Source organism: Malaya genurostris, chromosome 3, assembly GCF_030247185.1.
Source record: "Malaya genurostris strain Urasoe2022 chromosome 3, Malgen_1.1, whole genome shotgun sequence".
NCBI classification, from domain to species: domain Eukaryota; kingdom Metazoa; phylum Arthropoda; class Insecta; order Diptera; family Culicidae; genus Malaya; species Malaya genurostris.
In genome coordinates, this window is record NC_080572.1 from 114,838,417 (window position 1) to 114,853,831 (window position 15,415).

A 15,415-nucleotide genomic window follows, 5' to 3' on the forward strand; every position below is an offset into this window, starting at 1 on the left:
AATTCTAGAGCCACACTTCGCCGAGGGTTTGCCTTTTCGTCCTCGATAAAGAACCCACCGCTGATCAAATCACGCAATGTTCCTTCACAGCAGAGCTTCGTTCTTCCGCAACAAACAAGCTTCAATTCGGCCACGCTGGGGCAACATCAGCAATGTTTAACGACATCAGTCTCGCCAAATAATTCACCGAATATTGCATTCGTCAAGCGTAAGAACAGCTTCCACAGTCAAAGCGTCGGCCAAGGTGGGCCGGACCCAAGTACAACCTCAGGCGACGCTACCTAGTATAAACTAATGCCCTCGGGTCGAAGGTAGTGTCTATTCTACCTGCCAACCTACCGTAGAAAATAGCATTTATATTTCCCCACCACGGCTGAACTGAGGTGGGCCAATCTGGCTCCTGTAGGACCAATTTGTATTATAGATGGTATTGTGTTCTTTGTGAACGAGCAACAGATGTTTGTTGTAAATATTAAGATTTTAACTATCGGAAAAGTTTAGTCGTAGTATTAGCATTAGCATATTTTCGACAACAGTGTATTGCAGAATATCTGGCTGATGCCGTTGTAGCTTAAGAGCATTTTATTTTTTCGAAAATGTTAAACATTGAAAAACAAAACGATGCTGTGACAAACACTAGAGTAAAAGGAATGGAAAACATAAAAAACAGATCCATTGGTAAACGTATGCTGTTTGTTTCCCTAACCTTTGATGTATAGTATAAAGAAATAAATAATTTAAACTACCCAGAAGGAAAGCTTTGCTTACACCATTGGCGCTGGTACTTGTTTTAAACGCTACAAATGTAGTTAGTTGGAAAAAGCTTGTAAATTTCAATGATCACAGATGGTTGGAATTAGATAATGCGCAAAGAGCAAAAGGTGTTTGGAAATTTTGATGAAAATTTGGTTGGATTAATTATATTAAGCGATGCTTTATCACAATTCGCAAGAAAGTGACAGTGCGTTGTTGCATTTTGCTTGCTGGAAAATTGCACCTTACAAATTATGTTTTCTACAGACTATATTTCTGGACGACTTTTTTTCTCTTCAGTCAACTTTTTCAACAATTCTTAGCGACAGTTAAAAAAAGACTTTATCAACAGAAGTGATGTCTCTGTCAAAGTTTGAGAACAGTGCGGCACAACAACCCGCAAGACATCAACTGATTGTCTTAACTCAATATCATTTGGGACTATATTACAATCATTCCTTCGTGAGTCTGCTCTAGTGATTGACGAACGCTTACGAACTGTTCACTTGAACCGGTTTGAAGTGACGAACGAATTAAAAAAAGTTCATCAAAATAGAACCGCGGCTCAAAAGAAGAGCCATCATCAACACGCATCATTGAAATGTTAATCAAGCTTAGAATCGTCCAAGTATCATTCGAGCTGCCTCTCAGATTTGACATCCATAATCGGGGGCACTATCTGCATCCCACATTAAAAAGGTTCTCAGGTTATTTAGGTTCTCAGCAGCTTCTATTCTCGTCTCTCTGAGAACATTTTGTACCATCGATAAACGTTACTTTTGTACAAAGTAGCTTCGTCGTATGCAACAGTTAACATTCTGAATGCATCCGGGCACTTTAAGTTGTTCTTCACACAAAATTTAATACTAACTATTTGATACATTTGTTGGACTATATGAAAACTGAAGACAAGCTAAAACACGTCCATGCACAATAGCTGTCACAAACCGACCGGACATTCAAAATAGCCGAAATTGTCAACATGAGTACCAACATAACATAACCAAATGATCAAAAATCGAACATACGTAGAGCGCGAAAATTCAAAATTCGTGACACTTTTTGAACAAACCGCGTAGGACTATTGTACTAATACTCAACTCATCAGTCAGCATGTTATTGTACCGATGACTCGACTTTCAATCAATGCATTGTGATCGAATACAATATCTTTGCTTCGGCTTTAAAAAGCCGGAAACGAAAGTTCGAAAACTCGAAGCCTAGCTAATGGTTTCCGTATATGGGATGACTAATGAAGCTGAGATGAAGGGGATACCGTTACCCTGTATGATTTTGGAAATGAATTACTATCTGATACCGACAATTTAGAAAAATTATGACCCCGGAACAAAGGATTCAATAGTCGTTGAGTTTTCATATTAAGTGCATTGAAATTTCGTTGTATTAAGTATGAATAAAATTTTAGCTTCGTGTTTTCTACAGAACTTTTAATTCAACCTTCTTTGGTATAGGAAATTTACGAAACAAATTTCTTGAACTTTTACTCTTAAGCTCTGACTAATTCAAGAACTTATGGGAGCACATAACATATCCTACATCATTTTTGTAAAATTTTAACAATAGGTGAAAATTGATTTCAAGATCACTCACAGCTGAGTATCAAAATCAAAGATCTTTGATTCGCAAAAAACTACCTAACTTGAATACCAAGGGCATGCTCAGGAGTGTTCTAGCTCTAGATGCATAATTAATGTCAGTTTTAAAATTTAAATCCGGAAATTATAACAAAAGAAACTGGTAGCCCCAGCAGCGTTTTACTCGTGTTTCAAATATAGAGAAAAAATGAACGGTGACGTATACCAGTTTTAAATTTGACAGTAGAACTGTTTGCATAAATAAAACTTGAATGGCTGGCTGGGGATACGTTTGTTTCAGTTTTAGTTCTAGATAACCCATATGAAACTTCCAGCTGCTGAATTTGCTCCAAATCACCACGAAACGTTTATCAGAACCTGGGCCTTTTGAGAATGCTGCAGCGCGAGTATAACGAATTGAACGAGCGGAAAATTTTATTCAAAATGAGAATAATTTTAAATACAAGACAGTTAAATGACTAGAGAATTAATTAGTGATCTAATACCTATTAACGAAAATAATAATATTGAAGCTGGAGTAATTCAATATTTTGAGCTCAAGTCATTAAATATCTGGACATTAAATATCTGGACACAATTTATTTTACTGTAGCGCAGAGATGCCTCTTAAAAATTTCAAATGTCTGAAAAAGCAAAGTGATCATCTTTTTATTGGAATTACAAAGTATTTCGGTCCGTTACTTTGGGGTTGAAAATGCATTTATTTCAAAAGAAAACAAAGAAAACTAATCAAAGTATTATACATCGCAAGTAACTACATTTTTCCACCTCGAAGGTAATTTTCGAATTCCATCTCGAAACAATGTTTCGTCTTTAGAGATGATCTAAGTTTGAAGCCAATTTTCGATTTCTGAGAAAGAAGTACACACTTTTTTTTCGCTGAATCTCGGTAAAATAATTGCCAAGATTTGCACAGCCGAGTACTCGGTAATCATCTCGACAAAATATAAAATTGCAAAGTCTCGACAACCTTAAGACAACCTGACAAACGTCAGTTGTTACCGAAATTGTCAGTAAAAAGTTTACTCTACATTCGGTAAAACATCCACAAACATTTGATGCGCTTCAGTTGCACTTTTCTTCCAATTAAAACAGAAAGCTAAAACTTCCTGCAAATGCTGCTTAGTTAAAACAAAATTGCTTATAATTACCACATAGAAAAACAATGAATTGAATATTAATGACAAATGCCCAGCTTCTTGAAACTAGCGACATCAGCTCTTACTGTTCAATACTCATAACAGCCAGAACCATCTTTTGAAAGCGAACCGAACTAATTTGCTCTCCCAATAGATTTAATGAGCAAAAAATAACAGTCTGTAACTATTTTTATTCATTTATTTAACTAGGCTCAACTTACTGGATCTCGTTGTAACCCGTTTTCGTGGGGGAGAAGTGTTCCCGTTGCTATCTAGCTAGCTTTGAGGAGCAGATGGTCCGTTCGCATCTCCGACCATTTCGTCATCGTCGTTGTTGTTATTTTTGTTATCACTGCTGATATTGGTATTAGTGCTGAGGTTGATTTTAGTGGTGGTTTTTGCTGGTTTGCCTTGTTCCACTATAGTTGCAATTGTTGTTTTGGATAGTAAAGGTTGTTGTTCAACAGGCGTATTGCTACTTTCGTTTGTTGATTCAGGAGTACTGGCTTCACTAGTTACTGAAATTGAACGGTTGTCCTTGTTTTTGTTTGAAGATGTCCTTTTCGCAGTTTCAGTGCAAAGTTTACCAAAGTGTGCAGGTTGTTCACAAAACTGACATGTAACCAGCTGATTTTCATACGTAATCAGCGTTTTACAAGGATGTATCCCGCCTTGATCACAAATGATGTAACATGGGATTGCTTTACGTAGTTGCATACGCATACTGCATACTTTGCAACGCTTGAAATCAATACAAATTGAATTTGGCCTTGTCGGCCAAGTTTCAGGCTTTGTTAATTCGTATTTGCCCATTTCGTAAACTCTATTGTTCACTACACTGCACTGTATTGTTTTTGTTTCTGTCGTCTTGACCGTAAGCAATTTTCGACTGTGTCGGTTGAGATGCGAGCACGGTCTGTAACTTTCGTTGACAGTCTTTAAAAACCTTAGAAATCTATAAAAATCTGTAGACGAGCATATATTTACTGCACTTATTTGTGCATTTATTCATTTTGTTTCAAAAAAGTTGAACTTGATGCGGCGTGGTTAGGTTGAAAAATCGCGATACCTTTGAAATTGGCTAAAACAACTGCGAACAGCATTCTCAAACATATTCATGATTAGAGTTACCACCACGAATGCATTTAAAGAGAATTGCTTAATTCATAACAAAATAATTAGTTGCCATACAAAAACATAACGATTAGTTGCGCATCAAATGAAAAAAAAATACAAACCAAGATATCGCGAAGTCAAAAAATATGCTTCAATATATCAACAACAAAATTTGCTAGAGTTAACTGGAAATTATTTATTCTTACAATGTATTTTCTTCCTAAATGAGATTTCTCATTCACACTTTATACGGAATGTATGGATCTAATTCCCGGATACTCAACAATGCGTGGGGCATGCATGTTGTTTCGTCTAAGTGAGTTGATAAAGCAAAGACTTGGTATTACATTCCTGTAGTGGCATTTGACCTTCTGCCGATTCAGAGTGTACAGAACCATTGCATGGCTGGTGCTACGATCCTACTAACACGACGACTAGTGAGTTGATTCTTTGGTTAAAACCAATGTTTCAGTCGTTGAGTAATCTACTTATTAGCGAAGACTTATGGATCTCGAATTATGAGATCCGATTACCAATTGGAGCGGAAGCTAATCGACTATGCGTTCTACTTATTTAAACAATGATCGAATATTTCAATTCAGTGGAATATTAATCAAACCTTGTCCTAGAGTTAATGGAACTATAAAAACGAAAATATATCGATGACCAGTTAGGGTTTGTGGATGCTCGCTTGCAATTTAAGAACACACGGGAACTAGCCAAAGCCTTTTTAAAAGGATTCGTCTACGAGAAGAACTTGTTGGTCCGCTAAGCAACCAAACAGGACACTGAAACCGAATCAAGTGACCAAAAGTCGTGTCTGGAAGTTGTACAATGTGGTTATTACGAAATACGAGAGATGCGTCTTCATGGTCGACGATACGTTCACTCTTAAAGTTTTTTGTTGATTTTGTTTTATTATTGTATAAAATAATATCAATAAGGTTGAGAAAAAGTGAGCTATCATTTTAATTCATTTTTTTTTGTCTCACAGGATTTCACTAAAAGATTCGGTAAACGAATTTGCTAATTTCGGTATATTTGTTATTTACTGAAAAATTCAGCAAATTATTAATGCAAACTTCAGCAAAAAAGATGCGTGAAGATGAAAGTTGGGCAGCATCCCGTGCCTGGTTGTAATAGTAAATAAGACTATAGAAAAAAAATTTATTAACCCAAATTGGAATAATTTTTTTTACTATTTTTCCTTAAATTATCAATAGACGACTTTCAGTTTGAATACTCAACATTGATGTTTTGGTCTCGCAATAAATCAGTTTGGTGCGTTCAGATATTAAAAGACTCAAATTTTAGTAAATAACCGAAAGAGGTAAGGCCACCAAATTTTCCTAAAACCCTCTAGAATGGGGGAAAATGTCTTGTGGTCTAAACGAATCTCGAACTGGTTGCTTACGACAATTTGCGAAGGCGCCTCGTGCCGCGTCTAATGCATCTTCAGACTTTAAACTTTAAACAATCTTCAAAATCGGGAGAACTCATAGCAGCTACAAATCCTTATCGATTGTTTCCAAGTTTTGAAAAGACTTTTATAAACACGTATATTAATTTTGAAAAATAAGGCGCAACAGAGCATTCCACAAAACCTCTTTTGAGAATCACGTTGCGCGGTAAACACGATAACTCCACCTCTCCACCCATTTAATCAGAAAAACTCACCGTTAGGTTTTCTTGTTTGGATAGCGGTCTTGCACCGTTTTTTTTTTCAACCTTATCGGTAATTGTCTTTATTATAAAAATGGTATTAGTCATGGTTTTTCTTTCCATACTACATGAAAAATGCGAGCTGATGGTTAAACATTAGGAAAATGAAAAAAAAACACATGGGATACCATTATTAATCTGGAACGATAGGTGGATCGGAATATTTTCTGTCGATAAATCAGCAGAAGATTGACTTTCCAAGACATCGGATTCGTGTATTATCTGTTATGTAAGATTATTGTAAATCTATTTTATATATATTTTCACATTTCAAACTGAAGCTCGATTTGTTGAAGAGTGGTATAAAAAAATTGACTCCAAGTCCACAACCATCTTTTGCTATCAGCGCTTCCAAGCCATCTAAAAATACGCTTATTACTTGTTAGATGGGTTCATAATTGTATCTATTTTCAATTGTCAGTAAGCCATCAAAAACAACATCATTAGATCCTACATTTTACTTGTCACGCTAATATCTCAACACTATCCATTGATATATTTACATACATTACAATTCCAATCTTTGACTGTTCTTTCAACCTCTCTAGGTGTATTGCAAGATGAAATGTACTTGACGAAAGCAATAATTACCCAATAGAAATTTTAGCGTGATTCTGAAGCGGATCAATTTTAAACAGAATATAGACTCGACGAAAATAGTTCGAGTTTTAGTTGTTTTTGTAAACGGAGAACAATGACTCCACAGGAGGTATTATCATGGGATTCAAAGGCACAGAAACACAATATTGATAAGAAATGATTTGGAGAATAAGTGATAATGAGAATAGCCTAATCAATTGCAAAAAAACACGAAAGAAACATAACGGCTCTAATGATTAGCATTTATAGTCAAAAAAATACAGAATATAATCAAAATGACTATAACATCTTATAACTTAGCTGTTGTAATGGAAAACCTTTGATGAAAGGTTAACAAATTTGATTGATACTATTTGCTCCGAATGAAATATTGAAATTAAAAACAATCTATCGTTCAGAGTTTTGTAAAACTTTGTATAACTCACAAAAACTAAATCAATTTAGTTAGTTATCGAGCGATTGTCAGACGAAAAATTGATCAACTAATCCACTATAGCCAAAGAGGGGATTGCAGTAAAAACAAAGTTGTTGAATTGATTTCAATATCCTCAATATCTTGAGCACATGGTACATATTAATATATAAATAACTGTTGGATCAGATGGTAAGAAAACGTTAAAATGTAAATTAAAGAATTGGAAATAGCATTCATGTACATCTCATATTCATCGAGCTTAATTTATCGTTCCATCAGTGAAGGTTATACTATTACCATTTTTTTATAATTGATTATTTAACTGGTGATTCAAATTATCAAATAGATTCCTCGATATAGAAAACTAGAAGTAGGAAATATCAGAGACAGAATCACGAGACACTCTTTCCTTCACGCTGACAACCTAAAGGAAATCGATAGATTCGTTTAATAACAATTGTGTTACTGGTGAAACATAAACGTTGTTGATATCTACAGTTCAGTAAAATGAGATTGATCAACAGTTTTAAATTTAAAATGTGAAAAAAAATATTGGCACTAATACTGTGCAGGTAAATTATACGGAAGCTGTCCTCAAATGGTAAACAATTATAAAGAATATTATACAATTTACATGCATCCGTAGCAACTAGCAAGTCGAATAAATGCGAAGATTTTTCTCCCTTGAATGTTGAATTTTTAGGCGTCCTTCTGTTACGTCCAGCCTGTGTTGTGTCGGAACCAGCATGCCGCTCCGATAAAGACACTCTTCTCAATGTTATGTCAAATAATGCCAGATTCAATTGACCTTCGTGTTTTGTGTTCACTACTTAAACTATGTTTACGTAAAAACTACGTAAACTGACAAAAAAATATATTCTTTTTGTTTTGTTAAAGGAAAAATAATTGACAAAAAAAATGAAACAGGGTAAAAAGTTATAAAGCAAGTTGAATGATTTCTCGTTAACAGAATCCATCAAAATAAAATAAAATTGCAAATTGTGAATAAAATATTAACGGGCGGTCAAATCGGTATTCCAAAGCAAAGCCTTGATATTACATTCCTGTAGTGGAATTTGACCTTCTGTTTCAACAGATTTCGCAGCCGATTCAGAGTGTACAGAACCATTGCATGGCTGGTGCTACGATTCTACTGACACTACAAATCCTTCCAGGTCGGGGATCGAACATACGACAACTGGTTTGTAAGACCAGTGACTTATGCATTGAACCGTTAACCCGGAACGTCGGTATTCCGCTGTGTGTAAAAACGATAAATGTAATGAAAATCAATAATAAGCTCTCAGAAGCATTTGACTGGGACACAGCATTTCATTAGACGCGTATTAGGAGTTGTATGCAAGATTTCCTAAGCGTACGAATCACAGATAACATAATTCTAAGCACCTACAGTTTACAATGCGTATAAGAGATATAACCAATAGGAGGGACAAGTTTGTATGAAAAAAAAAAAGAAAAGTATATTTTATCGCTCCACCAAATTTTGTCTGTCTCTTTTGGAGGCCATAGGAACTTTACAAAATATTAGCTCGATCGGTGAAGCTATATTTTTACTCCCGCGGTTTAAAGTTACTACATCGAATGACAAGTTCCGGGCATAACAAAGAAAAAGTCGATTTTTTCCCGTGAAAACTTTTTCATTCTTCAGTGTAATCTCCATCTACAGTGATACACTTGAACCATTGGTCCTCCAACATTTGGATGCCCTTTTGAAAAAAAAGATGTCTGCAATGACCTAGCATTCGACGAAAATCTCTTTCCCTGGAGAAACTCTTTTCAGGTTTGGAAATAGATAATAGTCGCTGGGGGCCATTTCTGGAGAGTATGGGGGATGATGGAATAATCCGTACCGCAAAGCATTCAATTTCGTCGTTGCTTTTACGCATGAAGACGCTGGTGCGTCTTTTCCCATAGCTTGATGAAAACTAGAAGCTGTTATTCAAACACTAGTGGATAGATTGTCATGAAATTTGGCATTGGGCATCTAGAGGCTTGTTCTCAATTCATCTCTTTTCTGTGAGAGGCCCGGGACTTTTCATTCCATGTAGTAGTAAGTAATTTAACTTTCTACAAAAAAAAATCTCTGGAGATCGCTCTGTAGATTTAGCGTATCGCATTCACTCTGAGAAGTTTGCTCTGATTAAATGGAATTATCGTGATGTATCGTTAGCGCATCGCGTTTCATCTGACACATTTGCGTTGAACGAATTTGACAAGCATGTTGTCGCTTTACGCGACGTTTGCACTCTGGCAGCAAATTTAGGGTACAGCCAAAGTGAGCGCAATACGCAGAGCGATGTATTGCTACCGCTTCGCGTTTACCGTGATCGAATATAACTAGCTAGCATGCGCGTATTGATGCTTCGCGTGACACTTACTCTCTGGCAGTAAACTTAGATTACTGCAAGTAATGTTGTTTTCACTAGAGAAAACTGAAACTGACCCAGGGTAGTTTCATGAAACAAACATTTTTTCACGAAACTGTGTTGGTTTCGCACTTAGCAACACGGGTTTGAGAAACCCTGATTTAAACACTAGATTCGAAACTAGCTTCAAACAGACGGTTTGAGAGCAGTTAGGGTGAAAATTGGATTAGGTTTGGCATCAAGCGAAAACGACATAAGTGAGCATTGAGAAGTGTCGAATTCACTCTGACAGGTTTGCTTTGATCAAATATAACTAAACCGCACGCTCGTCTTGACGCTTGGCGTGACGCCTGCACTCTGACAGCAGCCTAACAAGCTAATATACACAAGCTTCGCCATCCGCGCTCACCATGACCATGAAAAACAATAGAATTGCACTTCTGCTCGAAAATACAAAACTAGAACAATCCACTCTACCAGTGCTTTTCAAAGAAATACGCCTTAAAATTGCTTCCACTTAAAAAATCATCGACCATCGAACTAACATTTCCTCCCGTCCTTAGTCACAAAAATGTTTTTTGTTATGGTCGCGTACACTCTTACGACAACCAGAACAACTTCTTGCTTGAAAGTCTAGTTGGAAATAAGTGCAACTCATGGCCATTGCTGGCAACAACTCAGTTTTTGATCAGATAATGAAATACGCTGATTGAGAATAATTTCTTTCGGGCGTACATTTTAGCCATGCGTTGCATATTTACACGATGCACTAAAAATAGTTTATCTATTGAATGCTGATATGATATAAAGTGTCCATCAAATGGCTGACGTTAGTGCAAACTGAATTGTTTTAAGCATGCATATGAATGTATTGTATTCTTTAAGGATTTGTTGGCAAAATGGTTTAAAAATGTATAAAACGTTTGTAGATTGATCAATATAACTCAAAATGAAATTTTTACCTATCACTCTTACCATTTGAATCTACGAATATTGATGCTATTGAAATCTTTCCAAAACAACTACTTATCGATGCAATCGTGCCAGTAAACCAAATTGTAGTTTCATAATAGAAATTTAGTGTACATACATCTTCTACGCTTCTAGTAATACAAAGATACAAATCGTAAAGAATTAATCGAAATAATAACATATTTGCAAACAAATAATGGACCTAACTTGCACTACAGCGAAAACAGTACCAAAAATGGGAAAATATCATACGATCGAAACGCTTTGAGATATATTTACAAAAACAAAACTGAGAAAGAATAAAAAACATCAGTAGGTGAAACTTTTGCAACATTTTTACTCTAAAATTATGGATCCAGGTTTGGAATTACTTGCAGTGAAAGATCAAATAGATAGTGGGATCTAATAAAATATTTACGGAATTGGAAACGCTTCGTCTCATGGATCAGGTTTATGTACAACATTTTCTCAACCAAGTTTATCGATTCCAAAAGTCCTGTATCAGAAAAACCCGGTTAGTTCGAGAAGACTCCCTAACAAAATGCTAGGATTTAGCTAAATAACGAGAAATAACGCTAGGTCATCCCAAATTAACTATTAATTATTGTTAGTTTTCTATTATGTGTGCTTAGTACAACGATTGTCACAGTTCATCAGGTTTGCTAATCAGTATTCTTATCTATAGTCTGTATCAGATGCAAGATAACACAGTATCAGTTGGATGTGCATAATCTGTTGTGTGGTATGGTATTAACTCCAGAAGGCTTTTCACTGCTACAAATAAATAAACACGTGGATCAGTAATCCCGGTACTAGCTAAGAAAATCACATTTTTTGGCAAAACTAAACTTTATTCATCAACATACTCTCCTTCAAGATCAATACAATCAGTGCAGCACCTTTCTAACTTTTCAATACCTTTATTATAGAACGATTTATCTTTTGCTTTGAAATAACCGTTTGTTTCAGCGATACTACTTCCTCGAACTAAAATTATAAACAAGTAGTAGTCACTGGGGGCCATGTCCGGTGAATATGATGGATGCCGCAGTAATTCGAGGCCCAATGCATGCTGTTTCACTATGGTTGAATTTTTTCTTCTTCATTTGGAGTTGTTTCTCACCGATCTCGTTCTTCAAACGATCAGTGTAACGTTCGCCATTGATGTTCTTACCTTTTTTAAAGTAGTCGTTGAACGAAATTCCACGAGCATTCCAAAATACTGAGGCCATAACCTCCCCGGCCCACATTTGGATATTTGTTGGAGAATTCTCATCGACGCAAGAAATCTGGTTTATTTCGGCGAAACAGCTCCAAAAAATGCTAAGAATCAACGACACGTTGTAGTTTTTGGTCCACCGTGAGCGAATGCGACACCCACTTTGACAACAGTTCCTCATAGGCAAATTTGTCGATCTATTAAGTTTTTTTAACTATTTTCGAACTATTAAAAAAATTCCAACTGCGTCAGGTCCTAGTTCAACTGACTATGAAGGTAACACTACTTTGATCGGTAAGTTCCCGGAATTTATTCCGAAAATTAAAACACAAGATTATTCATCAGAATCGATATTGTCTCCTTCAAAGTATACTCCATCGACTGCAACACATTTGTGCCAGCGCTTGATCGAAGCTTTGAAACATTATGTTGCATTGAAACGGAGCGGTTTCTTGAGTCAACTGAATAGAAAAAAGTCGAAGGGAGTCAAATCAAACGAATTCGGTGGTTGCGTTATACGTCTTTTTGGCGAATTGCTTCACGAAAAAGTCTCATAACGCCCAAATAATACTCCTTGTTGACGATTTGGCCTTGTGGAAGGAATTCATTGTACACAACACCCTTGTAGTCAATGAAAACTGTGAGCATCGCTTTCTTTTTCGACTGAAAACGACGTGGACTTCTGAAACGTATCGTTGCGCAAGACATTCTTCTAACATTTGTAATGTCGTCGCAGCATTGAAACCGTTTTTAATGCAAAATTTAATGCAAACTCGTTGTTGCGAATTCAATTCCATTTTGAAAATTTTACACGCACAATCGCAAATATACTCAATACAGAGTAACTTTTACAAACGTCAAGGTACCAAGCTGAAAATTTGATAGAATATCAATGATAGATGTGACTACCTAAAAAATCTAATTGGGTAACTGAGAGCGCCACACGGTGTTGATTCAGGGAACTTTTTGATCAAGATAGTATGTCTGAGTATTAATGCTAATCAATGGTGTTTGAAGATAGACCCACGACCTTGAAACCTGCTATTCCAAGTCACGGCAGAAATAGCAAGACCTGGACTGAAGAATACGCATATTTTATCTAAATATGTAGATTACATTGTGGAGTGTCATGTAAAAAACCTCGTTATTACTTTGGAAACAGACCTTTTTGGACGAAGTCCGGAAAGCCAAGTCTCATATTACTTATTCGCATTAGTTCATCGAGACTTGATTTTCTCGGAGATAAATGAACTGACTTTTCCTTACTTAACAATTAAGTCAAATGATAGGTTTTGTGCCACCAGCTGTTACTGTTTTGTTTTATCCAAATCCGACTTATAATTCCCCTAAACATATGTGTTGAAACTGTCATGTAAGTGAAGAAGAAAACAGGCAAAACTAATTTTTAAATTCTAATTTATCAGTCTTGTTAATCATACTTGGTTTCATTCAAGAATCAAAAAATAAGGGGATGGATATCGAATCTAGCTAGGATGCGTGAATGGTGATGTCCTTATCCATTAGGTTAAGCATGTCCCTGTTTTCTTATTAGTAATTTTTTAGTAACTATTCAGAAACGAAATAAATGAACTGATATCATATGATTATTTAAAACTTTATTTTTTTTCTAACATTATTAAAAATCAGTAACATGAGTAATGTTTCCTTAAAACAAATATTTGAGAAAACGAGTCTTTCGATAGAGATTTCCATTCGCCTTCTCGAACATTTACAATCCGATAATTTTCCACTAACACTTGTTTTATTATTTTCACTAGCTCTTGTTCTATTTTTATTCCAGTATTGTAAACAATACATCAAATTTACTGCCGTTTGTTCTTTTTCTGATAAGAAAAAATTCTACTCACATTGTATGTAAATGACAAACAGAAAAAATTGTTTGAATATATATATCCGTAACTCAGTATTGTACTGCTAGGAGCTTATTTTGAAATTAGAACGTGTGACAAGACGACGGACATGTTTAGTAATTATGAAAATTGCGAATTATGACTAAATTGAGGAATAATCAAACAAAGTGTAACAGCAGCCAGCGTTTAAATCATATGAAATATGCAATTTTAGTTATATGTTTAACTAAAGAAAACAACCAAACAAATATTTACAGAAATAGAACAAACGTGACAGGTATCTAATTTAAACTTATAGGGAAATTATTGTCAGAAGTGAAATTATTTGTAGAAGCTCAAAACGCCTTTAGTTTTGTAGAATTGTAAGTTGTGAAAAACAAACGAAGTTGTCATTTTATCAGAAAAACAAGTTGGGAATAAAAATAAGTTCCTTCTTTCAATTTATGATCTAGTCTAAATGTCGATATTATCCGAAAAGTTCTTTCAAGCTTAAACCCTTCCTATCGTCATCGATCTCACTCGACGATTTCTTTATACATTTCTCATATAGAAAGGCTATGCAATCACGGTGAGAACCGACTTTTGAACCGAGGCCCGGAGGGCTGAGTGTCATATACCTTTCGACTTAGTTCGTCGAGTACGCAAAATGTCCGTGTGTGTACAGGTGTATGTGTGAAAAAATATGCACTCACTATTCTCCCAGATGGCTGAACTCTTAAAATAGAATTGAAATATAAGCGAAGCAAACATGAAAAATATATATTGTACCTGAAGTCACGATTGTTTGAACAACATCGGGTAGTAATGAAACTCCAAAAAGGTATTTTCAATTAACAAAGATTAAGTCTTTTCGTGAAAGAAAACATTCCAGATAATTTAAGTAATTTCACCCCTTAAATTGTAACGAGAATTTTAAATATAATTCAATGTAATTGCGAATACCTCATCTGTTTTAGAACAAAGTCTTTAATACCTATTTTAATCCACCTTGTGCCTATTTCATATTACTCATGACAGAATGAAATTTTTAACACGCTTCACCCTATAATCTGGAACCGGAAGTCGCATATATTTCAAAGGAAAAGTTACAAAGATTTTGAAAAAATGAGATATGGAGAGTCTTAGTTTGTATAATTATGAGAAAGAATACTTATTGAAGGTAATCATGAATGAATCCTTCACGTTTCATTTCCTTTAGTCACGATATAGGGCCACATTCCCCTATGGAGAGCGTTGTACTCTCTCTACCCTAACATGCATTGCTTCACTTTGCCTTCTTAACAACCAGTTTTTCCAACTCCTGTTTTTATCGTGTGTATCGAAAATAAGCTATCCACAAATTTTTCTTTCAAATTATGATAAAAAACGATATTTTGTTCAAACTAAAAATTTATGCTTTATTGTACGAGGTTGAACTTGAGCAGAATGAAAACCGGATGAAATTTAAGTTATTCCTTCACGATTTTTCGATTTTATTATCGAGCGCTCTTCATCAAGTTCCGGACAAGTGTTGCATCGCATTTTTTGGACGCTTGAGCCCAAATTTTTTTGAACTCCTGCATATTCCCAGCTGCCTTACCAGCCTTCTTGAAGACCCTCTTCACG

General features: G+C 35.5%; 1 protein-coding gene across 2 annotated transcripts in view; it reads left to right on the plus strand.

Annotated features, from left to right (window-relative positions):
- LOC131434863 (uncharacterized) overlaps positions 1-14,254 on the plus strand; it is a 351,398-nt gene extending 337,144 nt beyond the window's left edge. For both annotated transcript variants that reach the window (XM_058602082.1, XM_058602083.1), the window contains one exon: positions 9-14,254. In XM_058602082.1, coding sequence (XP_058458065.1) covers positions 9-285 — 277 coding nt within the window. In that variant the 3' untranslated portion in view covers positions 286-14,254. The remainder of the gene's footprint in view (positions 1-8) is intronic.
- The last annotated feature ends 1,161 nt before the right edge of the window (positions 14,255-15,415 follow it).